Here is a 24,730-nt window from a genome sequence, read left to right on the forward strand (position 1 = left end):
TGGCCACACGGAGACTGCCTACTTACACCGACACACACACACACACACACACACACACACACACACACACACACACACACACACACACACCAAGCACATGTTTTGTACCCACACATCATCCAAGAGGAAGACAGGAAGTGGAGACTCTAGGGGTGGGGTGTGTGTGTATATATATGGGTACATATTTACAAGAACAATTTTTGTGTTCCAGGTTTAATTTGAATGTGCTCTTACAAGCTTGCATGTGCACACACACACTCAGACATACACACACACACACACACCCTAATTAAATCATGAATGTGAACATTACTCGTAGCACAATCAGGAGATTACACTCTGCAGAAACTGCCGCCCCTCCCTGTATCTGTTAGGAGTCGCGCAGCATGAGAGGACCATGTGATGGTAGACGTGGACGACAGGTTGTTGTCTGTCGAGGTTTAAAGCAGTGGTTCTCAAACTCTGGTCTGCAACGCTCAAGGGCCCCTGGCGCTCTGGGAATAATTGTGCAGAAATGTTTCACTTGGACGTCAAGCATTTGCCTCTCAGATCCGGTGTTTGACATGTCAGGCAGTCAACACACACAAAGTTACTTGCACACCATTTTTTGTGTTTTTGGGTTCATTTTACATTGCGTCGCCCTGATGTATAAATGAGCAGAACATGCCATGTGCTTAGCCACAAAAGGGGCCAATATCAAAGTTCACACTTGAGACGGCATGATCAAAAGTTTGAGAAGCGCTGCTTTGCAACACACTGCGTGGATGCCAGTGTCTTTGTTCAAACCACGGAGCGGGAGTGCCCAGCGGCTCCTACACTGTATAGCTCTTTTATAGCGCCTAGTGGGTCGTTTCCCAGTTCCGTAAGTCTTGCAGGTATGGTTACAGCAGCCTCAAGTGGTTGTAAATGTAGGAGACCACACTGCTGCTTTCCACATCAACTGCAGGATGATAAATAATATAGTGAGCACTTAACAAGTGAAACAGCCTTAGTGAAACTCCAGAGTTCTAGCGTTGTGGTAAACTCTGTCGAGAGGGAGACGACATTTTGTATATTGAGTGTACACTTTTATGTATAAACTTGAATGTTGAAACATTGTGGCGAATAGAGGTTGGTGATAAGGAGTCTGACTATTAGAATGTTTTGATACATCGCAGTGCTCATATTTTTCAATATCTGAACATTAACATTTGACTTGTAGGGAAATATTCAGAAAATGACAAAACATTGGCTGATAAAAGGTGGTGTCTGCCTGGCCTTTGTCTGTTGATTACCTTAGCTGCAAAGACACCTACTTTTACTGAATGGCACAAGTATTGTACAAACCTTAACTTTCTTTACAATTGTATATATATATATATATATATATATATATATATATATATATATATATATATATATATATATATATATATATATACACATACGTTCTCTAGTTGTGTGTAAATATTTATTTGTAAATATTCTTTGTTCCATTTAGAAATTAACATGAGAAAGCATATGAGAACCTCCTGGAAATTGATTATCGATTATCTATCTTTGGAACGTACTTATTTTTTGATTTGAATTTATTTTTGTGTTCAATGGTTTGTATTCCTTACTGGTTTTAATGCAAGCATGTCTTGTTTCTCTCTGCTCAATATTTATACTGTTTTAGGATATTGGCCCTTAAAAAATGAATTAAAATACAATTTAATCAACCTTGACATCTGTTTATTTGGCAGACTTTATGCCCAACTAACAAAAGAACTAAATTATGATAATAACGAACACACCTCAGAGTGTGATGTCAATGCGATTTTTTAATTTGTGCTACACAATTTTTCTTTAACAAATCACAAAAGATGAACATTTAAAAATACATATTTATATCTCTCCATTTTCCAAAATGCATAACTTTGACAGCTGGTCATAGCAAAATATTTTTTCACTTTTTGTAAAATAGGAAAAATGGCGTTCAACGGCCATGTTGTTTAACAGGTAAAAAGAGCAGCATACAATCATCATACATTGCTTTTGTTAAATTTAACTTATGTGCAACAACAATCATTAGATCTTGCACAGGTTTGTGATTGACAGACAGCGAAAACAAAATAAAAATGCAAATTTAAAATGGATGCCTGAACAGTGGAAATTGGGACGAGTTAACGGCTGCTAGTCAATGGTAGTGAGACAGAAGAGAAACGCTGGAGGATGATCCAACAAGGGGCGGCTACTTGCAAAGAAAAAGCCAACTGCTCTGCACATCCCATCTAAACTCTACCGCAGAGGCTAATTACCACGGGTCGCCATGATAATGTAAAGAGAAAGGGGGGGGGGGGGGGGGTGGGCTGCGAGACATGAAGAAACAATTGAGAAGCTGAGAATGGAAGCGAGTGATGCCCATGAAGACGTGCACGACATGAGCCGAACAAATGAGAGATTGAAATGGTTGTGTGTTGGTCCCCGCCCTTCCCTTGGTTACAAAATCGGACATACAAGTCAACAAACGCGGCGTCATCGGTTAGCGAGATGGTTAAACGTTGTAGTGTAGCGGATAAGGTACTGCTCAAGAAGTGCTGTGTTAACATTCTAAAACTGGAAAGCAGTCTAAAACAAATAAAGGTTCAAATTAAAACAAAAAAAATAACGACAACAAGAAGGTTTTTAAGGCATTTAGGATTATTACAATAATGCTTTTTTTTTCTTTTTTACAAACGACTACAACCGTCCGACAGGCTGCGCCCACCTCTCCTTGTTTTTCTTTCTACACAAAACGAGAATAATTAGCAATACAACAATCAGTTTGTCTACATTAGGTTAGCTCCGTGTTCTTCCGTCACCTCCGTGGTCACCAGGAGGTGACACACACCCCCCCGCAAGGACAGCCCCCCCCACTTGACAGGGCTGGGGGGGGGGGGGGACGGGACGCTTTATACGTCCAAACTGAAACAGTCGCTTCCGATCTCGTCAATTACGAAATTCTTGGGTTTGAATGTTTTTTTTCCCGATTTCTAATCCCGACACGTCACCCTTCTTCCTCCTCACCCTCGGCTTTCTGAGGAAGAGACTACAGTCTGGGCGTCCGACATCCGGCCACTGGGTTCTGCGTTGACCGCGCCTCAGTCGTGTTCCTCACGCACAAACACACACACACACACACACACACACACACAGTCCGAGAGGTTTGAGAGTCACAACGGGGGGGGGGGGGGACATTTGAACATTTGAAATTCCTGAACACACTTGCGGTTGGTCGCGCCACTCCCCATATCAGTCTGAGGTGTTGGACGGCTGATTTCTTTGGCCTGCAAGTGGCTTTGATTTAACAACTAGGGGAGAACTGGGGAGGGGGGGTGGGGGGGGATTAAGGAGATGGGAGGCCTGTCACGTGTCAAATGCTCCATCGGGGTTAAATATCTCCCTCCTTCAGCGGCCAATGAGCAAAAATAAAAAAAAGATAATGATAAAAACAAATGATTAAAAAATAAAAACGAGCACTTTGATCCATTCTTGGGACCAATATCTCAAATGTATCACCTAATTCCCTTCAGCTTGAGGGGCAGCCTGGAGGATCGTGGCGGCCATGTGGCCTGCAGTCCTGTCAGGGTTGGTACTGGACCGCGGCGGTGGTGGTGGTGGTGTTGGTGGTGTGTGTGTGTGTTGGGGAGGGGGGGGGGGGGGGGGGTGGGCGTCCTGGGTCTCACTTCCTGGGGTCGTGGAGTTGCGATATCATAGACACGATGACGGGCTGCTGGGCGGGGATGACGGCGGGCTGGGGGGTGGGGTCCTGGTCCTCCTCCATCTTTATCCTCTTGGCCTGGGGCTCGGCCAAGCCGTCGGCGCCCGCGGCGGCGGCCAGCCGGCTCACCAGCACCGGGGGGGAGCTGGAGGCCTGGGCGGCCTGGGCGGCCAGGATCTGCAGAGGACTGCTGAGGGCTGCCAGGGAGACGAGGGGGGGGGGGGGGTGGAGACAAAGAGGGTCACTGGGTGCATTCAAGACTACTGGGTTACCGTGGATATCAACAATGGGCACCGGTGAATCAGTAGACCCCCAGCAGCCTCTGTGATCTGTGCTCACTGGAGGAACAAGTGGTGGGAATGTGTGGAGGAAATGATGTGTCACGGTGTGTGTGTCATTATCAAAACTGTACACACTAGTACAGGTTTAGGTCACTCGATTGGAGGTGAGGTTTTAGTGTTTGGTTTTTGGTTCTCTGGTTTCCTATTTGATTTAAAAGGGGACATATTATACCCCCAGGTGTGTGTGTGTGATTAGCCGTCACAAGCCGTATTGAAAATCTGCCTCTTCTGACGTCACAGGTGGGCGGGTCCACCTGGATGTGTGCTGGATTGATCAGTCTGTCAGCCAACGCAGTGGACTGTAGCAAACGTTGCTCACCTATCCGTCAGGTGGACACGCCCACTTGTCAGAAGAGGCAGATTTCAAAACGGCTTGTAACGGCTAATCACACTCACACCTGGTGGTATAATAGGTCACCTTTAAAAGATTATATATGTCTGAATGAATATTTATACAATATGAGAGTGGGTGGTGTTGATCTTTAACTTTGAGAAGGGGGGGGGGCATGTCCTCCTCCTCCACTGAGGGCTTCATCCTGAATAAGCAGCAGCTAACAATCAGTTGTGTGTGTCAACAAGCGCGCGCGGCGGTGGGACGGTACCATAGGCATTAGCCAGGCTGGTGGCGACCACAGTGGAGGTGTGCTGTCCGTTCTGGGTGACGGGCCGCACGGGGAGCTGGTGCAGCCCCAGGGTCAGCGCTCGGCCCTCGGGACCCGGGCCCCCCGCCTCCACCACCTGCATGGGTCTCTCCCAGCTCAGCTGACCGTCTGGGGGCGGGGCAGAGAGGAGCCAAATAAAGCACCGCACGCCATGTGAGGACACGCATGCACTTGCATAATATATACCAATTTATAGATATTGGAAACAACTGATCAGGTTATTAGGGAATGTAATTGATTAAATTACATTTATGTGATTTAATTTTTTATTCAAGTTGCAGAAGCAGAATTTAAGCAGAGTTTAATATATATATTATTTGTAAAAAAGGCTGTATAAGCATTCATGGCACGACTGAAACTATATTTATAAAAGCTATTTCTAACAGGGAGATGGAAGGGAGTCCAAGTAATTATAGATCAACCTTTTCAAAAGTGGACATAAATGTCTAAGAATAAATTAACGTTAACCTCTGATATGTTCTTGGAAAATTGGATCATTGTTTGGTCTGATTTATTAGAAGGTAATTTAAACTCCAAGGACTAAATCAGTTGACATATCAAAACGACTCGAGGTTTACCTCTAACTGATTTGATATAATTATGCATATACTTATATCTCACAGCTATTCGTAAAGGCGTATTTGTATCGGATTTTGGCAGAAAAGAAAATGGCCCTCAAATGAGACTCACTGCTGCCCTCAACTGCCCCCTGCTGGCCGGGGATGGTAGTGCAGGCCGTGGAGATGTAACCGTTGGGGAGGTTGGAGGAGAGGGCAGCGCTGGTCACCACCCGCACCATAGTGAGGGCCGGCTGTGAGGAGCTCTGGATCAGGTGGAAGGGCTGAGCGGGCCCGCCGCCCCCGGGAACCAGAGCCAGGGCCTTCCCCAGGCCCGAGGGCAGGGGGGAAGGGTGGTGGGGGGTGGCCATGATGACCGGCTGGGCGCTGACGGGAGACCCTGTGGACGACGGGCAAACAAAATACATCCATAAAAAAATAAATACATCCGTGCTGAAAGAGGGGGGGGGGTCCTGTTTTCAGGTCGTCTGTGAGAATCCAGTTTAAATTGGAAAAAAAGCAAAACGATTGCACCCTATTATACTTCACATTTGGATTGAAATGTTTTGAAAAAAAACAACAGGATCCATGCAAATGCAGCACGCTGTGCCTGGCCTCATGCCTGCGGGCGCCCTGTCCGCCCATCTCCAGCTCTGCCTCAATAACCCTGGCCGTGGGGGCGCGTGTTCCCTGGCCCCCGTGCAGGTGGACATGCTCACCAGGGGCGCTCTGGGAGTACCGGTACTCGGGCACCGAGGCCAGCTTGTGGGCGAGCTGCTCGTGGTGGTCGTGGGGGATGGGGGAGCCCTCCCTGCTCATGCCCTCGGGGGTCTGCAGCCCGCTGGAGGGGGAGGAGAGCAGGCCCGGGTGGGTGGGAGAGGCCGGGGCGCTCCTGCAGGCCACGGGGGAGGAGGGGGGAGGTGGGGGGAGGAGAGAGCAGAAGGAGAGAGACGGGAGGAGGAGGGGGGGGTTAAGGAGGGTTGGCGGTGGACGACAGATCTCTGGGTCACAGCGTTGCCATGCGGAGCGCGAGGACAACCGCTCGTCTACGAAGCCGTGATCGCATGCCACCGCGTCACCGTCAGTCAGCGCTAGGGACTACCTTCTGTAGCGCTAGTTAAAGCCCAACGACCGCCCGCTACTTACTTTGTTCTATCCGGTCACATGGTTAGCCGGGAGGGAAGCAGAAACAATTGGAAAACTCATTAGGAGAGCTCAATTGGAGAACTGCACTAGTATTTATTCATGCTTTTTTACCCACTTTACAGTTTATATTTTCTGTATTTACACAACGTTACTCATATGGTCTGTGTGTTGTGTGCCATGTTTTATTTTTGCCAGAAGTGCCAAAGACGAATATCCAGTGTATGTAAATCCAGTGGAAAAATAACGTTTTTATCCATCTATATATATATCTATCTATTAAATACGGGTCAAAACAAAGTGTGTGGCTGGGGGTCCCGGCCGCGACGACCCACCTGGAGGAGAGGGGTCCGAAGGGCGTGCGGAAACAGGCCACGCCCCTCTGCCGTCTCTTCCTGAAGGCCTGCTCCACCAGCTTGCTCTCCGAGGCAGAGTCCACCCGCCAGAAGCTGCCCTTGCCCGGCTCGTCCTGGGAGCGTGCCACCTTCAGGAAATAGCGGTTCAGAGACAGGTTGTGTCGGATGGAATTCTGGAGAGAGAGAGACGGAAAAAAATAGATCATTAGATGCTGCTGGAGGTGGATAAAATCAATCAAAATTGTCTCTTTTTTTTTTGCTATTATTAATAGTATTAGTAGTTTAGTTATTAGTATTAGTTGGGCCATTTGTGTTGTGTTTTTCACCATTGGTTGGTAGCTTAGTGGCCAGCGTGCTTATAAGGATGGTTTGGGCAGGGGCTTCTGAATATGTGATTTCCTTTTTTATTATTTAGTTATTTTGGCACAAGGGATTATAACATCTGATCCTGTGTATTAATGAAATTGTTATTATAGTTGTTGTTTTTTTCCTGTTTATATACTGAGTGTGTGTTGTAAGTATAAATAAGTGCATGCATGTAGGCCTATGTATGCAGATATGCATGTATGTATGCATGTGTTATGCATTATGTTGGTCGAGGGAAGGGGTATACGGACATTCTGTGTACAGTTTGTTGAATAACCATTCCAAATAAAAATACGATAAAAATAAATAAATAAATAAATAATGAATGTTGCTTTTTAATTCGGTCACAGAAAAGCTGTGCTGTGCTGCGGTGGAGCCCGGTGGCGACCGACCTGCCAGCCCTTGTCTGCGGTGCGGTAGTAGGGATAGTGCTTGGTGATGTGGGAGTAGATGCCGCTGAGCGTCAGTTGCTTGTCATGGGCCGAGGAGATGGCCTGGACGATCAGCTGGGCGTAGGAGTAGGGAGGCTTGGAATCGTCCTGGACACAAGGCAGCAAACACAAAGACAAAAAAAAAAACCTACATTTAAAAATAATCGAAAACTTTCCATTCATTACAATAATTATCTGGTATAAACATAGACATTGCGCAGCTATCGCCAGACCACTTCACGCTCTCTGCAACGCGATACAGTGCGGTAACCGGTAGCGAGGGGGGGGGTCACCTTAGGACTGTCGCTGCCGGCCGACTCCCCTCGCGGCTCGGCTCCGCCGCTGGCCTGCTTGACCAGACCCTGCCTCTGCTCCGACACCGCCTTGGCCGCAAACTCCGCCGCGAGCTGGAGGTCCGAGGTCACGTTCCGACCGAACCGGTACCCCGACGACCCCGCTCCCCGTGGGCTCGCCGGACAGGAGTTAGGAACACTGGGGAGGAAGGCGGGATGTTGGGCCATGTTAGGAATCATCATCATCATCATCATCATAATAACAACAACAACAACAACAACGAGACAAAATGTGTACGTTTATTAAACAGACCAAAGACAGCACCATTATATGTGTTTTAAGGTGACAAGTCAATATCGCTTTGTTTGAAATATTCTACCAGCTTGTAAAATAATGCATTAGCGATGGTCTTCTGATGTTTCCTTACTCATATACTGTTTCGGTCTAACCAAATAAAACTTGTCTAAATCAATCATCATCTTGTTTTTGATGGATCCTGGACAGTGATTCTCAACTGGTGATTTTTTTTTAATGTTAATTCATGTTGCCTTGGCGCAAGTTTTCATGCCGTGGTTCGCTCCCTGTTTTTAACATTACATGAAGCCATTGTTGATACCTGCCATTGGTAAATAATGTTTTGGTTTTCAGACGAGACCTAATGACGTGGTTCCTGAGGCTAGACCAGTTGAGAACCACTGCTCCAGGATTCTGGGACAACACTAGCTCTTACCTAGGCACCGAAATGTATTTATATCCAATCCAATTAGGTGTACCCAGGTGCATATGTACATAAACAAGCATAAAAAGAGGTTAGGCTGAGGGAAATAACACATTCTATTTGAATATGTTAGCAATCCCAGCCACGATCGTAACGTGTTCGGCTGCAAATCAAGACCAAACATCAAAAAAAGAAAAATCCCTGGGCCACACAAGAGCTATTGTGTGGAGTGGGAAAATCAAAACAATAGTTTCTCATGGGAGACCAGTGTGTGTTCCTGCTATTGGCAACCGGTGTGTTAAGAGACTTGAAAAAACATAACATAACAAACGCAGGCTTTGGATTTGTATTTGGCAGCGGGCCAACTTAAGGCTGAAAGGTTGAGCCAATAAAAACAGTGCAGCCGATAACCCAATACGATTTCTGTTATCCACACGATTAAGATAATGTCTATTCATAACATTGCTTGATCATATTATTCATCGTGTTCATGGGTTTTGCGACTTTGTTTTTGCACTGTGCAGAATTAATCCGCCCAGTGTTTCCAATGCCTTTTGTGTGTGGACGTGATCACAACACACATTATCGGGAAAATAGACACACACACACACACGCACACACACACACACACACACACACAAAACACTCAACGCAGACAAATGATTAACCAGGCTTTATCTGCTGCTGTAGTAAGAGCACTGGCTGGATCCAATGTAAAGTGATATAACCCACGCAGACTTTGGTTGGTAGAGTAAACACCGTTTGCCTGTCAATAAATGGACCTTCAACAACAAAGTCTCAGAAACCAAGGCCATGTGCCAGTGTGTGGACATGTGGATACTGTTTAAAAACATGCTACAACATTGACCCCTCTTTCCCCGACAACAAACCAGAGGCCCAGCAACACGTCTAATTTAGTGTGTGTGTATACGTGTTTGGGGGGGGGGGGGGGGGGGGTCGTTGAGGATAAACTGGGAGGTGTGGAGGGAGGTGGGGAGGGGGGGGTTCTGAAAAGGAAACCACGAATGGACAGAAAAAAAGACTGCTGGCAAAACAATCTGCCTAGTGGCCAATCAGAGGGCTGGAAGCCACAGCCATTCCATATAAGGAATGTACACACAAGCTCACGTTGGTGTGCACACATGATGATTTAAGAACAAAACAAGCCGTCACAGGACGCACACACACACACCGACAATCTCATTCATTCACTTGGTTAGAATCGCTGAGAGATTGTTTGAGGAAGTTACATGCTACCTTTTTGAATGACTGTGACTGTGACTGTTGTAGCTTTAGGTGTTGCCTCAGACAGAAAGACAGACTGCTGCTCACAAGGGAATCTTAGTATTGTTTAAGATGTCAAACAATTGTTTGACTCATTTCTTTGATCATGCATGTAAATATGATTTATTTATTTACACATGTAAAATTAATTATTTATTTAAATATGTACATATTTATACATGTAAATTAATCAATATATTACACATTTTTTCTAAATAATTGTGTTATTTCATAGGGTAACAGGTGTCTTAAGAATTAAGCTCTAAGCATATGTGCTCCTTGTACTGAAGGAAGATCCCTAAACATAATCTCTTTATACTCAATGTTAATGTCTCACCTCCTGCAGGGATGCTCTTTTTTATTTTATACCCTTAATCTTATTAAGCTCGCTTTCATCTGTCATCTTTGCGTAAAAAGTCATTTCTGGCCAATATTTTTTTCCACTTTACAGTTTCCATTGAACTCCATCAATCCTATTCCATCCAAAAATAAACTCATTAGTAAACAATTACTTTAGTGAAAGAGAACAAATATTTAGAATAACGACACAAATGGTCACGTTCCCCCATTAGTGAATTATTAATTACAAGTTACATTTATTAACAGTTGATAAAAACAATTTAGTGAGTTAATTCTTACATTAGTGTATTAAAACTATAACTTTGAATTAAGTATTAACACAGTGAGGTAATACTAACATTACTTGCTATGCTAGTTGTAATACAGGTTTCCTTTCCTAGGTTGTTACTTGCCAGGGAGACGGGTGTCAGGAAAGTCACAATGGCCTAAGAATTTAGGGGAATGGTGTTCATTATTGCCCACAAAATAAAACAAATCATCTAGTAATACAACTCAAAAGAAAAGCCAAAAAAAGGCACGTCGCTGTTACTTGTGCGGTAGTTATGGTTCCCTACTGGATTATCAGAATGTGAGTTTATTCCAACATCACACTTTTCTTACCATCATACTTTTTTCTTACGTTCTGTTCAACAACAGAACCCCTCACCTCCACCATTGGCACCCCTTTGGATGTGCTTGTGTGTTTGTATGTCCGCACCAACCAGGCTAACATACCAGGCAACCACATCACCATAGCAACACAACCGTCTGCCTGGACCTACCTGAGGGTGCCCGTGGGAGAAGGCAGCGGGGAGCCGAAGGCCCGGATGTGGTCCTCGTGCTGCTGCATTGTGGGAATGGTGATTTTGAGCGGGGAGATGTGGGGCAGCAGTGAGCGCGGAGGCGGAGAGGGGTGCTCCTTCTCGCCCTGCAGCTCGGGCTCCAGGAGCGACATAAACTGGATCTTTATCACGGTGCTGGGGAACCGGAACACACACCTAAAAGAGGACACGGAGGGGGCTTGGATGACAGGGATGTCTAGGAGACGGGTGACAGCAGTGGCGGGGCAGCATCATGGATAGTGGACCGGTTTTTGTTGGGTTGTCCACATTTGATCAGGAAGGACACAGTTATGACAGCTTGTTGTGGTGACAACACCAAATGTACAATCCCAAAATAACATTCCAATTTTACAATTGTCATTAATATTAATTGTAAACTTTTAAGTTGTTGTTTATGTGGCGCAAAATCTTAAAACATTGCGGCATAAGGTTTTTCAGGCTTTATAATATGCCTTTTTATATAGATCTATGTATATATGAATCTATATGTATATACATTATATATATAGATGGATATATAAATATCAGATGGATATTCAAAGAGAGCAGCAGGTGTGTGTGCACGAGGTGTAGTTATTGAGACAGGAGTGAATAGAATAAATACTGAATGAAGTCATGACTCATGACTGGTGTGTAGCTCCATTGGTAACGCATATGGCATTAACCCTGCCAGGGTTAGGAGTTCAATTACCGCGGGGGCCACCCATGATATGGTAGCATGCGCTCAACTGTTGCAAGCCGCTTTGGATGGAAGAAAGATCTATAAAAATGGCATATTTTTTTAAGCCTCAAACCAAAGAAAATATCCTCCCGACCCGCAAATGCGCATCACATAAAAACAACTTCCAAGTATCAATGATAATCGTAAAATAGAAATAGATTTTTGTGATTCCTGCGTCTGCTCTTTACTCAACTGAGCGCCAGTCATACCAGTTTGTACTTCCTGATCACATAGAGACACACCTCCAAATAAACCTCGAGACCAATCAGAAAACATGGAGGCCCAGGCACCATATCCCCCTCCCCCACACGCACCCCCACCAAACAAGTCGTCTGTAGGCTCAGAAAGTAAGACTGTGGTGATTAGAGAAAAGTATAAACACAAAGCGCTGAACTACTGACGGTGGGCCCGCACAAGACGATTCAGACTGAAGAACTCGCAGTGCTCTGAAGGGCTACTTTGTAGAGGATATTACGATGCGAGCTGTCAAGGGTGTGTTTGTTTACATTTAGTGTTTACAAAACGGCGACACGTTGACCAAAAGTACAGTCAAGCATTTACGAAGTAAAAAAAATAGGAACATATCAGAAGCCCATAGATTTGGATTTGTGACGTCCAAATTTAAGAGTGCAAAACTTGAAACATGAATGCGTGCGCGTCTATTATGGAAAGATCCAGCTTGTCAACCGCACCTTTCAAAGTTTGGCAGTTAGCTATGCCTGTTAGCAGGCCACATGTAGCACACACACACACACACACACACACACACACACACACACACACACACACACACACACACACACACACACACACTACGACTTAGCTACAACAACTAGCGACCATGCTAGGCTAGCCAAGTTGACTCACTCTCGGGGTAGCTGCAGTGGCGGTGCCCCTCTCCGCTGAAACACCCCGTCAACAAACACGCCATTCTTCCCGAGACAGCGAAGCAAAAAACCGCTGGACTCGTCATATGTGACTTGTAGGTGCCGTCGAGAGATAAAGCTTGAATGACCCATGTTAATGTCCACAGAGCCATGGGACGAGTTCCGGCCTATGGTGATTGTCCTCTGGCGCATGACAAACTCAAAGTCCCGGCCTTCGAGTCTGGCCAGGGCCTTCATATGGGTAGAGAGTCGAACGGGCAGGATTGCGGTCCCTCGAGTTCCCATAACCGGGGAAGTTGATATGGAAAGAGTGGACTGGTACGCGTGTGTTATCCCGACGCGCACCGGACTGCAAGGTGCGGACTGCAAAGCCAGGAGTGCTCGAGCTCCCGTGTCGTCCCGGTAGTCTGCCATCTTCTTTCGGGGACCTATATACACTTCTCACACTGAGTTGCAACGTGAGAGTTTTTCGGCCAGAGCAGTCTGCTAACACCGTGGCTGTAGGAACAACATGGATTCCGGGTCATTGGGAGATCCGGAATGGAGTTTCTTTAGGAACGGGTCCTGCGCCTCTTACCTGTGTGATCGTAATCAATACAACTCAGTGTTTTCATGAAAAAAGTGTACATGGTTTTATGCCACATTTTCAGAATTTTGTTAGAGAAATGTTTCCACAATTTTATACTTTTTTTTTCTTTTGCAATCACCATTCATCTGTCTTTTATGAGCAAGTTATACTCTTAAATTTGACTGTATGTTAAGCATAAAAAAAAGAAAGAAAAAGACGATAGACTTCTTTACAAACAATGTTGCAAATGTTATCATTGAACCTTGTATTTTTATTGAGAAATACATATTTTAAACTACAAGTTTAAAATAGTGATGCTATAAAATGTTACAATTAAATAATATACAAGCCATGTTTTTTCTAAAGGTAACAAGCAAGTACCAAATTAAGGCTGGTCAAAAACTCGGGAATGGATTCTTCATAAACGAACCGGAAGAAGGGTAGGGCCAGCAATCACAATCATTCTTAGCTTTTCTCCCTGTTTATATAGGCCCGATAATGTGAGTGATTTTCAATTTCAAACATTAAATTGATATGACTATGTGATACACTGCCTACATATGATATGACCACATACTTCCCTAAACATCCTTGATCTGGTTCTTATTTCAGTTTATATCTAAACAAGATATAAACTATATCAAAACAAATAGGCCTATTAACAATTATTCCGATTTTTTTCTCAGTCTGGGTTTTGTGTGACTGTGTTTACACTTCTACACGAAAAAATAATTATTATTTTATATATACATTACATATATATATAGTTACAGTGGCGATTTGAGAGTCTGTTGGGGACCTAGGCAAAAACTCTTAGGGGGCCCCTCCAAACAACGTTCCTCACCATTATGTTATAAATAATCTGACCAAACCAGTATAAAGGCGAGTGTTCATCCATGCATAAAGCATTTATTTTGCAAATGCTGTTTTACATGTCATGGCTAGTGTAAATGCTATGTACTCAAATCAAAATACATTGAATATTGCACTCCACTGAAAAAGAGCCAGTGTTCACATTTTGTTAGCACTATATTAATACAAATATAGAACAATACAACAAAAAAAAAGATTATATAAACAGAGTCTAAAATGCACACATAACTGAGGTGTGAAGTGACTTGGTATTAATTATCTCAAATCTTTCAAAATCTCTATCTTTCAAAATGACCAGGTCAAAATGATCTACCTACATTAAATAATGCCAAACATATATTTATTTATATATTATAGTCCGGTTACTTATCATAGTCTGGACAGTAGCTTCTGGAAGCTATTCTCAAGCAGGCTTCCAAATGACCATCAGTGATGGTTGAATGGTATTTTAACTAATAATCATGTGGGAAATGGCTGACTGGCATAACTAAGTAGAGCCAAATAATGCAGTCAAGGTTGCACATTTCCTCATGGTTGGATACTTTGTGAGTAAGTTCCCAAATTGTCCATAAGCCCTGAACTTAAGCTCAATATCAGCTTATACTGTCAAAATCTCATCTGCCACTGCAGACGTGTTCAGGTTTTGCACATAAATGTAGCGATTGGCTCGACTAAAGCAAAGTCTTGAACCATTTGTCAAAGTCTGGCAGATAATTTTTGTCAAACAAGTGGTAAATGCCATAGGGATGATACTTCTTAGGGGCTCACCAGGGGGCCCCCCAAGAAAAAAAGAAAAAAAAATTTTTTTCTTGGGGCCCCAAGCAGTTGCCTGCCTTGCCTGTTCACAAGCTGCGCCTCTGTATATTTATATATATGATGTATTCATTTCGGTTACATTTGCAGTGAATATTGATAGAGAAAAGCTGTTGCATAAGAGTACTGGTTTAGAGTCAGACAGAATGCCATTCACTATAGACCAGTACATTCAGAATCAGAATCAGAATCAAAATTCATTTTATTACATTACTTATCGTACACAAGAGTAAAATTGTTATGCTTAGTACCTCAACACACACTGAACATTCAAATACAGCATTCATACATTCACTTAGTGTGTTTTAGTAAGTGCATTCAAAATTAGATGGATGGTTTGTTATAAAAAAACATACACTGCATGTATGCCTCATTTGTCAATGGCTGGTAGTTTGCCGGGGGCTTCCTCAGTGGTCAGAACGGGGCACAAGCTGAATTCGAAGCGGCCGTTTGGGCATCAGCAGGCCCTGGACGTCCATTTCAATGGGAATCTGAGGAGACAAGACATGATGAGTAATGACGAAGATAGTCGACCGACAGTTGCTAACTTGTCACAGTGTAGAAGTCTTCAAGGGTCCAAAATGACCTACCTGAACCAGGAAACTCTTTCAGAGATAGATTGGATGCTCAAGGCTTTTTCCCCCCTATTTCGCACTCTTGTAATCTGATCCTAACGGTCAGCCTAATCATCACGCAAGTTACTGAGCACTTCCATGTGTTTAAGATCAGGGGTCTTCTTGGATCCACTCCGGTTTAACACATATCGATACACAGACCCGGGTTCACGGTAACAGAATTGTACCTTACCCAGACACAATTGACAATCATCAAAAGTGGACCCTAACCCCTAAGTGCTCCGGATCAGATCCTCTGGGATCGGTAGACCCTCTTCTACAGGGTCACTCCCAAATGCAAGTGTGTGACCTCACCTCTGTCTGGTCGCACACAGCGAAGCTGAACTTCTGCAGGATCTCCACCATGGCTAGTTTCATCATCACCAGAGCAAAGCGCATGCCAATGCAGTTCCTGGGGCCGGCCCCGAAGGGCATGTATGTGTACGGGTCAATCGTTCCCTTGTTCTCCTTGCTGAACCTGAAGGGTGTGCAAAACAACACACACACAGATTGAGATTGAATGATATGCATTTTTAGTGTGCCCTCTGATCTACTGCAGAATTCCCACTTTTCTGACCCAAACACACACACAATAACAAAGGTAAGGTCATGACCTTTCTGGTTTGAACTCCTCAGGATTCGGCCACAAGTTAGGGTCCCGGTGCAAGGCCCACAAGGGTACCATGAAAACAGTTCCTTTAGGAATGACCAAACCGTTGATCTCTACGGTTGCCTTGGCAACACGCTCGAGACGCAAGGCAATGGGGTATAGTCTGAGAGACTCATTGATAACGCTTTCAAGGTACTCCATTTTGTTTAGAGCCTGGTAGTCCACAGCACCCTGTACACACACACACACACACACACACACACACACACACACAACCACATAAATGAGCAAAATAACCAACTCTTTCTTGAACACATATATAACAATATATATAAGAAATATATTTCTGTATAATTCCCCCCATAATCGTGTGTGTGTGTGTAGGGGGGGTTTATACATGAATAATAATTCAGATGTATTCCCATCCTAACAGGGACTTTGCTGTCTTCTCCCTCCATACCTTGTTAGGGAAGGTGCCGTCTATCTCCTGCTGCAGCTTGGTCATAACCTCCGGGTTCAAGGCAAGGTTGTACGCCAAGAAACCCAGAGAACTGCTAGTGGTCTCATATCCGGCAAAGAGGAATATCATGGCCTGGGAGAGCACCTCATGGTCAGTCAGACCTGCAGGTACAGAAGTTGAACACCTTGAGAGTGTGTGTATGTGTATTTATATATGTGTGTGTGGTGTGTGTGTGTGTGTGTGTGTGTGTGTGTGTGTGTGTGTGTGTGTGTGTGTGTGTGTGTGTGTGAATGCACACACCTTTCATGGGCTCCTGTCCATTAGATTCTTCGTCTTTCCTCTGTGAGTCTATCATGAGCTGGAGGAAATCCACTCGACCGCTCTGCGATCAAAGGCATTTGTCATAGGAGACATGACAACATGACTAGGCACTAAGAAATGCAAAGGCCTACATAGTACACACACACACACACACACATATAGCCATACCTTGTTTTGGCTAGCCTCGCGGTTCGCTTTGATCTTCTGCAGTGAGGCATAGAAGAAGTCAGTGACATATGTGGGGATGAAGGAGAACTCCAGTTTCTCAAAGATGGGCCCCAAGAAGGGAAAGAAAGCTGGGGATACAGAGGAGCAGTCCATTGAGCAAGACAACAGATACACTTCACCAATGATCTGATCCGGGTTAGGTATCTATCTAGGGGCTAGCTCAATGACAGCCTCCTCTCTTTCCGCTACCTTTTCTAGTTTATATACTGCTTATTGGATCCATTATATAACCCCCATTCACTCAAATATTTTACCAACAAGAAGGAAGATTGGTTGGAAAAGGTCAAACTTCAGCATCTTTTTGATGTGGGTGACAAAGGGGTCTGAAGGGTTGTTGAGGGAGTCTATGTCCACGCTTAAGGATGTGCTGGTCACTACATCCATACTGTAGGGTCCAAAGAATCTGTGACACACACACACACACACACACACACACACACACACACACACACACACGCACACACAATAAACAAAAAGCCTGTGTAAATAGCTTTATTTTATCCTGAGTTAGTTGGATGAGTTTCTTACTCCTTCAGTTCTAGCACATCTTCCTTGTTGTCCACCCTTTTTTGAATGTTCCTGACCAGGTTAGCTGAGTGTTGCTTCATGAGGATGAACATCTAGGCACACAGTCAGCAGATCACACAGGTTGAAACAGAGCCACACAGAATCAGGGAAAGTGTGTGGATGGCAGTCACAAAGGAGGGATGAGCCTTGTTTTGCTTTCCTGCCCTGGCTCCTGCTCTCATGTGATCTCGGGCAGTGTTGAGTTACAACACTGCACTTGTTGAATGACTGTCACATCCAAGACCTAAGAGAACCGGACCGGCTGGTTTGTCCAGGAGAGGCACTCACCTCCTTCTGTCTCCCAGAGGTGAAGGAGGGAGTGAGGACACTCCGGATCCTCCTCCACTGGTCGTCCTCGGCGATCGACACGGCATCGTAAAGAGGCCCGTTCACACGGAAGTTCTGGAGGACACACAGTGTTAAGGAAGAGGATATTTCTCTCCAGCGCTTCCCTGCCTGCGCTTTTTAAAAACTTGGTCTTTTAACACTTTGGGATTTTTTTTGTACTCGCTCCAATGTTGACTGTGTGCGGCATTGATTGGTTTCCTTAACACTTCTTAAGTGACTTTGGATAAAAGCCTAAATGTTAATCTCTAATGAATCATTAGAGCATTCAATTTCAAATATAATACTATGATATCACTAAAGTACATGTGTTAAATATACGCCATGATATTATCAATGTATTACTATACTACTCCAGTGCAAATCAAGTGGGTAAAAGCAAGCTCCAGGGAGACGTGGGGATTGGTTGGTTGGTCCTTACCCTGCGGTTGGTGAACAGAGAGTAGCACTCCTTGATGAGAACCGTCTTAATGAGGGAGACATCTGTGGTGCACAGAACCGGCTGCCTACCGTCGTAGATGCTAAGTATCAAGAACAACCACAACAACACATCATTTTATACCATCTATGACAAAAAGATCGATTACATAGATTGTCATGGAATATGTATTTATTCACAAATTTCATGCATGTGTCATTAGATACGCTTACGTACAGGCAAACGGGTGGGATGATATGAAAACTGTACAGTAGGTCAGAAACAAAGGTAAAACCCTGATGAAGGCTTACTCACCCCCATGTTTTTCCATACTTATTGAAGCACTCCATGTCAAAAGTGGGAAAGCCCTAGGTATAAGAATGTTGCAGTTGAACAACAAACGCAGCATAATTTAAGGGTGACATTGTAACCGGATTATAAACAGACACTCCGAGTTAGGCCCGGGCACTCAAAATAACATGAAAACTAATTTGGTTCGATTTTTGTTTCTTCTGTCCTTACTCTTTTGTATGCTAGCATGGTTCCAAAGAATGGAATTGGTTTGGGACCAGGGACACCAATCCTTTTAAAGACGCCATAGGGCCAGTAGGCATACCTGTGCATAAACAGTTGATGACATGATATCGTGAAAAACTGTTCATTATTCCAAAAGCTCCACAATATAATTTTGCCATTATCGTTTGAAAAAGTTGTATCCACATATAAAAACAATAATAATCATCTTCTTTATCAAAACAGATAATGAGGATGTGAAATAGCTTTTTGTGGACCTGCACGTCTGCATTACTCTATTGCAGCATTGGGTACAATTAGACAAACACACATTCTTGAGTTAACGTAAACAATAGAGACATAAATAAAGTTTTTTCCTTACACAATGATCAGTGTGATGACGGCAACCAACAGGGTCCACGTCTCCGTAGAGAGATGGGGGAGATAGCCCATTTTCTTCCTTTTTTATTTCTCTCTTCCTCTACGTGTTTCTTCACTCTACGCGGTACAAGCCTTAAGAAGTCCACTCTGGGAATGGGACGCTTGGTGCCTGCTCTGCAGTTGACCCAGGCAGGAGTGTGCGAGAGGTGACAAATGACGACATGGGTCTATGGCTCAGGTTAATAGTTGACTACAAATGACTATGCATATAACATAGAAATATCAAATGGCATATCGCCTGTGTGGGTGGAATGGTCAAAACACCTTTTTTTAACTATTATAAATGCAATGTGTTTGTCTCATTAAATGTGGAGAGAATGTAGATATATTGTTAAAAATATATATTATGTAAATGATAATTTGACAAATGAATTGAAATGTATGCCAATTTCAATTCACTTGATTGCATACATTATTTGAAAGGCAGTGTGGCATGTGTAGTGCTGTGTGTCATCTATTGAATCAGAAATAACGAATTAAACTAGGAGTGCAAGGACTGTCACGCAAGGTATTCACAGCCCACGCACCGCCTATCCCAGCAGCCGCCCTTTAAATCACGGGTGTAGTCATTACTCCTAGACGCAATTAAGGCCTCCGTCTTTGTTCAACACAATTTTTTTTAACTCCCATTCTGACCTATCGACACACCATTTTTACACAAGTGTTAAGGAGGGTGGCCTCTATTCCAGTCAATTTCTAGTCCCTGACTACTTCCAGTGATTGATTGAATATAATTTTTTTTTTCAAATATATAGAAATCGGCCATTTCTTCATTCATTCATTTTTTACCAATTCAATAAAGTTCAGCGTGCAAAATAAGGCAATGACACCAAGTATACTTTTAATTCTTTGACCACGAATGATAGCGCCCCCTATGGGAATTTCTGCACCAAACGTTTTCGAAACCTCCTTACCGGGGATTGAGAAGTCCACCCCTGAGATACCTAATAAGATCACTGTAGCTGAAAATGCGCATCTACAAGATATAATTTGTTTTTAGAGCACATTAAAAAAAAATAGCAAATTATACTTTTAATTCCTAGATTATCAAAATTGCATTGTTAATTCGTTTTATAAATCCAAATGTTTGTATTTGTTCAACTAAGTTATTTTGATTGTTGTGAATTGTTTTGTTGTATTCATCATTGTAGAGGAATAGAACAATCCACACCCTTATTGGATTCCTTTTTTAACTAAGTCAAAGAAACACACAGGTAAAACTAGTAGCACTCAAATGCAGAGAGAACCAAAATTAAAAAAAATAATATTCATGAATATTCAGTGTACATTTTAAAATACAAAAAACGTTGCTAATATCAATTCTCATTTCCATGATAATTGATATTAAAAACCTAGAGAGGTTGGACACATGCCTAGTTTGCCTCATACATCTCTTCTGCCCTAAATTCACAATGTCATAAAACAAAAGGAGCATTCGCCTTCACCCTAAAGGTAAGTTTGTTATTGCGTGCTCACGGGATGTTATATATGCAAAGATAAAGTTATCACCTTTTCGATTACATTGAAAAAATCAATACCTTTGTACCTAATAAATCACGATGATAACATAGACCTGGACAAGTCACGCAACCGTCTAATAAGTAAGTCGCCAGTATAAAACAGTTGCTTTCATATTATACATGTTTATTGAGGTTTCTTTTAAGACTTATACTAATAAGTCGTGGTTCATCTCCCTGAGGATTATACCCATAGCATGTTTGATTTGTAAATGCAACACAAATTAACAAATCTCCTTATTACACATATTTTGGCTCAAAACGTGACCAAATGTTGCAGTAGATCGGAGGGCACACTAAAAATGCATATCATTCAATCTGAACTTGTTTGATCTTCCTTTAACCTGTGAAGTGATATGAAGGTATAACTCATTCACATCTAAGGGTTATCAAAAGAAAACAAAATAGCACATAAATAATGAGATTAAACCCTTGGGGTTACTAGTAGTCACTAGTATTAAAAGAGGAGCGGAAATCTCTCTCCCAGGTCCTATCAATCTCCTGCCTCCTCAACTCCTCTTTCCTCTTCCCCTTGTCTCCTCTGCCCTCCCTCTCTACGGCCTTGGGAAGCTTGACCGCCTGGGTGTCCTTTGCGGGGAAGTGAGTGACCCGGGCTTTTTTCATTGGTCCAAAGCCCAGGCCCTTGTGGTCTCTCTTGAGCACAGTAGACACCGGCTGCTTGGGCCCGCCCCCATCCGGGCCCAGCCCCGTCCGCGGGTCCCAGCCGTACCGGACCATCATCTTATAGCTGGCGCTTGAGGCGGGGAGGCAGTACTGGGGGGTGGGGGGCTGATGGTGCAGGCTGAACTGGTGCAGGGTGGAGGAGAGATGGGAAGAGGCGTGGCCGCTGAAGTGGCTCCCACACATCTCACACCACTGGCGCACTGGGAATCTGCGGTTAGGAGAGGAGGACATGGGTCAGAGAGAACAAATGGGATAGCTGGCATCACATGACATGTGATGTAACGGCCGCAATGTGTGTTGGTTGTGTGTGCCGCTAACCTCCTGTCAGGTTGTGTGCCTGGCTGTGTGACTTGCTGTGTGTTTGTTTCAAAGCCATCCAGCTCCTCCACAACTCCTTGGTGACCCGCTGAGGAAAGGACAACAACAGAAACCGGAACAGACAAATGCTTCAAATTCCTCTATTAGGCAAAAGTATCCAGCTTAAAATGCAATGCATAACAAAAAAAACAAAAACAAAACATAACAAAGCATAACACTAACTTACAATAGTCTCAGTGACTATTGGTGTTTGGTCAGTCTTCATGACAGCACACACCGTGGTGTTTTGCCAGGGTTCGTCTATGGGAGTGACTAGGCGTACCTTCGTGCGCCAGTTCTCTGGCATCCCTGCCCCGCGTGTCGACCACACCGACCCATGCTGCCCCCCGTCCCAGCAGAAGCCTCACAGCCGCCCGCTGGCCAGCCGAGCTTGCGCACATCATGGCGGTCCAAAAGAAAGAATCCTGCAGCCGAATAACACAAGTGATCGCTTTGAAATGACAATAGAGTGCATGACCTCTTAAGCACACAGAACCAAACTCAAATGTGTGATTTGCTTTGCTGATTCCAAGGCCCTATAACGCCGGATTTTCATGAACATGGTATATTGATAGGTAAATATCGATATAAACTAGAAACAGATTTACCATTATTGGCAGGTTTTGAGCATTAGGTTTGATTTAATTAACCCTAACCAGGGCAGACGGACTGCGGGTGTAAGGGGGACAGGCTTGGTTTTTTTTTGTATTTTTTGATTGTTGTTCAAATAGTTTAATAACATAACTAAATGTCATGCGGCAATATGTCACAGCCACAGTTAAATAAATTGAAGTCTGGCTCTCAGAAGAGAAAGGTGAAGAAAGACAGGGAAGGAAGACAAAATTGAAGAAGTCAGGTTCTGACTAACTTATTTTCTAAGAAAGGTGAGCACAAACGTTTCAACACACAAGATGAAACCCCATTCTTAACTACCGCCGGTCTCGTTGCTAAAACAAACAGAGACAACCCAAAGCAAGAGCAGACAATAGGCTACACTTTCAAATGATGAGGCTGTGTTCTTTTAATCCAGAAAAGGCAGCCGAAACAGGATCGCTTTTAACTCACTTTATTTGGTAAAGGCTTTGGTCTATTGTCTATGAAACAAAAGGAGAGGAATTGTATATTACACGCTCGGAGCGTCTCCAAGCTGAATATCTAATCGGCTGCCCAGGAGATTCCGCTGTTAAAACGCAAAGTCAGAGTTCAAATAGGTAGGTAAAGGTGGGCGTCTTCTACGACGTTTAAACCTGCCCATTTCATCTATGTGTGATCCGCTGCTGCCCCCTTGTGACTATGTGCAAGTGTTACAGCTTTTATTACATGTGAGGATATTACCTCTTAACTAATATATGTGTTCGGTGCTGCTCCCTGTGGCTATGTGAATATTGTATATATTACGGCTTTATTATATGTGCTGAAAAGGCCTTGGTTATTAAGGTAAAGGATAAATAAAGTGTACGGTAGGCTAATATTGCAAAAGCAGTCTACTGATTTAAAGCAACCTAATATAAAATGAATACTAAGCCGTTATTAGGCTACATGATAAATAATAACCTATGGCATATAGGATAGTTAGCCGCAGACGTCATTGCATTACAAAATGGCTATATCATCCTAGCTGCCTGCTAGTAAAACTTGTTTTTTTAGTGGGGGGGCCAACAGAACTTCTTGTATATAGGGCCCAGAATTTGGTGCTACGCCCCTGTCCCTAACCCCCACCACGAACATGGGTTTTTATCAGCAAGGCTCCTACTTTAGCCAGTAAGCTCCATAAAACAAAACCAACTCTACCTGAAAGTTGATGTCCACTCCACGTGAAAGCAAGTCTTTCAGACCAGAGACGTCACCTTCTTGGGCACACCGCAGGAGTTTGAGGCCGTGGAGCTCCGTGGTTCCAGAGAGGGCCGTCTGCCTGGAGGGCTGTGCTCTATTGCCACTTTGGGGTCTTTCTGGGCGTCCATGGGGACTCCGTCCTCGTGTCCTGGCGTGGCTGTGTTCACCTCGACTGCTATTATTTTCTACTGTTCGGTCTACATGACGTCTACCACTACTTCTCCGATGTTTATCTCCTCGCCTACGTGTATTCGTTTTGAGTGTGTTCTGCCTTGCTCCGTCACCATCAGTCTCCTTCACCAGACTTTCGTAAAACGACCTGGCCTCAGCCCCACTTATCGCGTTTGGAAGAAGGGAGGGTTTCTCACTGTTGTCTATCCAAGTGTCCTGCTCTCTTGCGGGAGTAAAGCCCAAACCAGCCATGGTGATAATGCCAGAAATAGGGGTTGATTATCACCCCTCCGACATATTTACGCAGAAGCCTCATCTAAAAGGAACGGATCTCAACATGCTGTCAGTAAATCGCAATTACAATAACTCAATTGCTTACTCAATTCAATTGTTGCCCACAGCCATGCTATTTGCCAACGACAGCTAGACTACTGCTTGAAAAACACCAGTTTGTATCACTTAAACTGAAGCATTGCACAATTATTAATAGTAAGCGGTCGCTTAAGGTAAATAACAATCTTTCATTTCAACATTACTTAGCTACTATCCAATTATTTAAGACTAGAAGACACGCCGATCTTGTATGTTTACGGTTTACAACCAAGATGCTAATTTCTTCTTCTGCTGTAGTCAGTATTTTCAGAATGACTGCCACTGCCTCCTATGGTGAACGTGGGGACTGCATCAATGTTTTTCAAATCATTGCTAAAACAAACAATCAGATTATTTTATTTA

General features: G+C 43.8%; 3 protein-coding genes across 3 annotated transcripts; all 3 read right to left on the minus strand.

Moving 5' to 3' along the window:
• Positions 1 to 1,774: 1,774 nt before the first annotated feature.
• Positions 1,775 to 13,145, minus strand: foxk1 (forkhead box K1). Its single transcript, XM_084465644.1, has 9 exons — positions 12,643 to 13,145; positions 10,995 to 11,210; positions 7,871 to 8,069; positions 7,539 to 7,685; positions 6,760 to 6,953; positions 6,001 to 6,173; positions 5,415 to 5,681; positions 4,665 to 4,832; positions 1,775 to 3,918 (listed from the first exon to the last, which is right to left on the minus strand). Exons 1-9 carry the CDS (start codon positions 13,074 to 13,076, stop codon positions 3,683 to 3,685), a joined length of 2,034 nt encoding a protein of 677 aa, XP_084321770.1. The 5' UTR covers positions 13,077 to 13,145; the 3' UTR covers positions 1,775 to 3,682.
• A 1,955-nt stretch (positions 13,146 to 15,100) lies between these two features.
• On the minus strand, positions 15,101 to 19,554 carry LOC311340765 (cytochrome P450 3A30-like). The gene is made up of 13 exons (XM_084465645.1): positions 19,375 to 19,554; positions 19,002 to 19,095; positions 18,795 to 18,847; positions 18,483 to 18,582; positions 18,005 to 18,118; positions 17,678 to 17,769; positions 17,404 to 17,552; positions 17,090 to 17,217; positions 16,901 to 16,982; positions 16,601 to 16,761; positions 16,145 to 16,371; positions 15,846 to 16,008; positions 15,101 to 15,407 (listed from the first exon to the last, which is right to left on the minus strand). Exons 1-13 carry the CDS (start codon positions 19,443 to 19,445, stop codon positions 15,324 to 15,326), a joined length of 1,518 nt encoding a protein of 505 aa, XP_084321771.1. The 5' UTR covers positions 19,446 to 19,554; the 3' UTR covers positions 15,101 to 15,323.
• An 898-nt stretch (positions 19,555 to 20,452) lies between these two features.
• gpank1 (G patch domain and ankyrin repeats 1) lies at positions 20,453 to 24,587 on the minus strand. The gene is made up of 4 exons (XM_084465646.1): positions 23,783 to 24,587; positions 22,275 to 22,416; positions 21,953 to 22,040; positions 20,453 to 21,842 (listed from the first exon to the last, which is right to left on the minus strand). Exons 1-4 carry the CDS (start codon positions 24,245 to 24,247, stop codon positions 21,392 to 21,394), a joined length of 1,146 nt encoding a protein of 381 aa, XP_084321772.1. The 5' UTR covers positions 24,248 to 24,587; the 3' UTR covers positions 20,453 to 21,391.
• Between the last annotated feature and the right edge of the window lie 143 nt (positions 24,588 to 24,730).

The sequence above is a fragment of the Micromesistius poutassou genome, assembly GCF_964030765.1.
Source record: "Micromesistius poutassou genome assembly, chromosome: 3".
Classification (NCBI taxonomy): Eukaryota; Metazoa; Chordata; class Actinopteri; order Gadiformes; family Gadidae; genus Micromesistius; species Micromesistius poutassou.

What these genes read in the sequence shown, in the direction of transcription:
- foxk1 (XM_084465644.1), bottom strand. Translation starts at nt 13,076, where the DNA reads ATGGCAGACTACCGGGACGACACGGGAGCTCGAGCACTCCTGGCTTTG. An exon ending in CCGGCAGCGACAGTCCTAAG is followed by an intron (nt 7,686 to 7,870) that starts GTGACCCCCCCC and finishes CCTTGTGTCCAG; the next exon opens with GACGATTCCAAGCCTCCCTA. An exon ending in CCGCAGACAAGGGCTGGCAG is followed by an intron (nt 6,954 to 7,538) that starts GTCGGTCGCCAC and finishes CTCTCTCTCCAG; the next exon opens with AATTCCATCCGACACAACCT.
- LOC311340765 (XM_084465645.1), bottom strand. Translation starts at nt 19,445, where the DNA reads ATGGGCTATCTCCCCCATCTCTCTACGGAGACGTGGACCCTGTTGGTT. An exon ending in GCGAGGCTAGCCAAAACAAG is followed by an intron (nt 16,983 to 17,089) that starts GTATGGCTATAT and finishes CTTTGATCGCAG; the next exon opens with AGCGGTCGAGTGGATTTCCT. An exon ending in TGGACAGGAGCCCATGAAAG is followed by an intron (nt 16,762 to 16,900) that starts GTGTGTGCATTC and finishes CTGTACCTGCAG; the next exon opens with GTCTGACTGACCATGAGGTG.
- gpank1 (XM_084465646.1), bottom strand. Translation starts at nt 24,247, where the DNA reads ATGGCTGGTTTGGGCTTTACTCCCGCAAGAGAGCAGGACACTTGGATA. An exon ending in GAGTGGACATCAACTTTCAG is followed by an intron (nt 22,417 to 23,782) that starts GTAGAGTTGGTT and finishes ATTCGGCTGCAG; the next exon opens with GATTCTTTCTTTTGGACCGC. An exon ending in CAGAGAACTGGCGCACGAAG is followed by an intron (nt 22,041 to 22,274) that starts GTACGCCTAGTC and finishes TCCTTTCCTCAG; the next exon opens with CGGGTCACCAAGGAGTTGTG.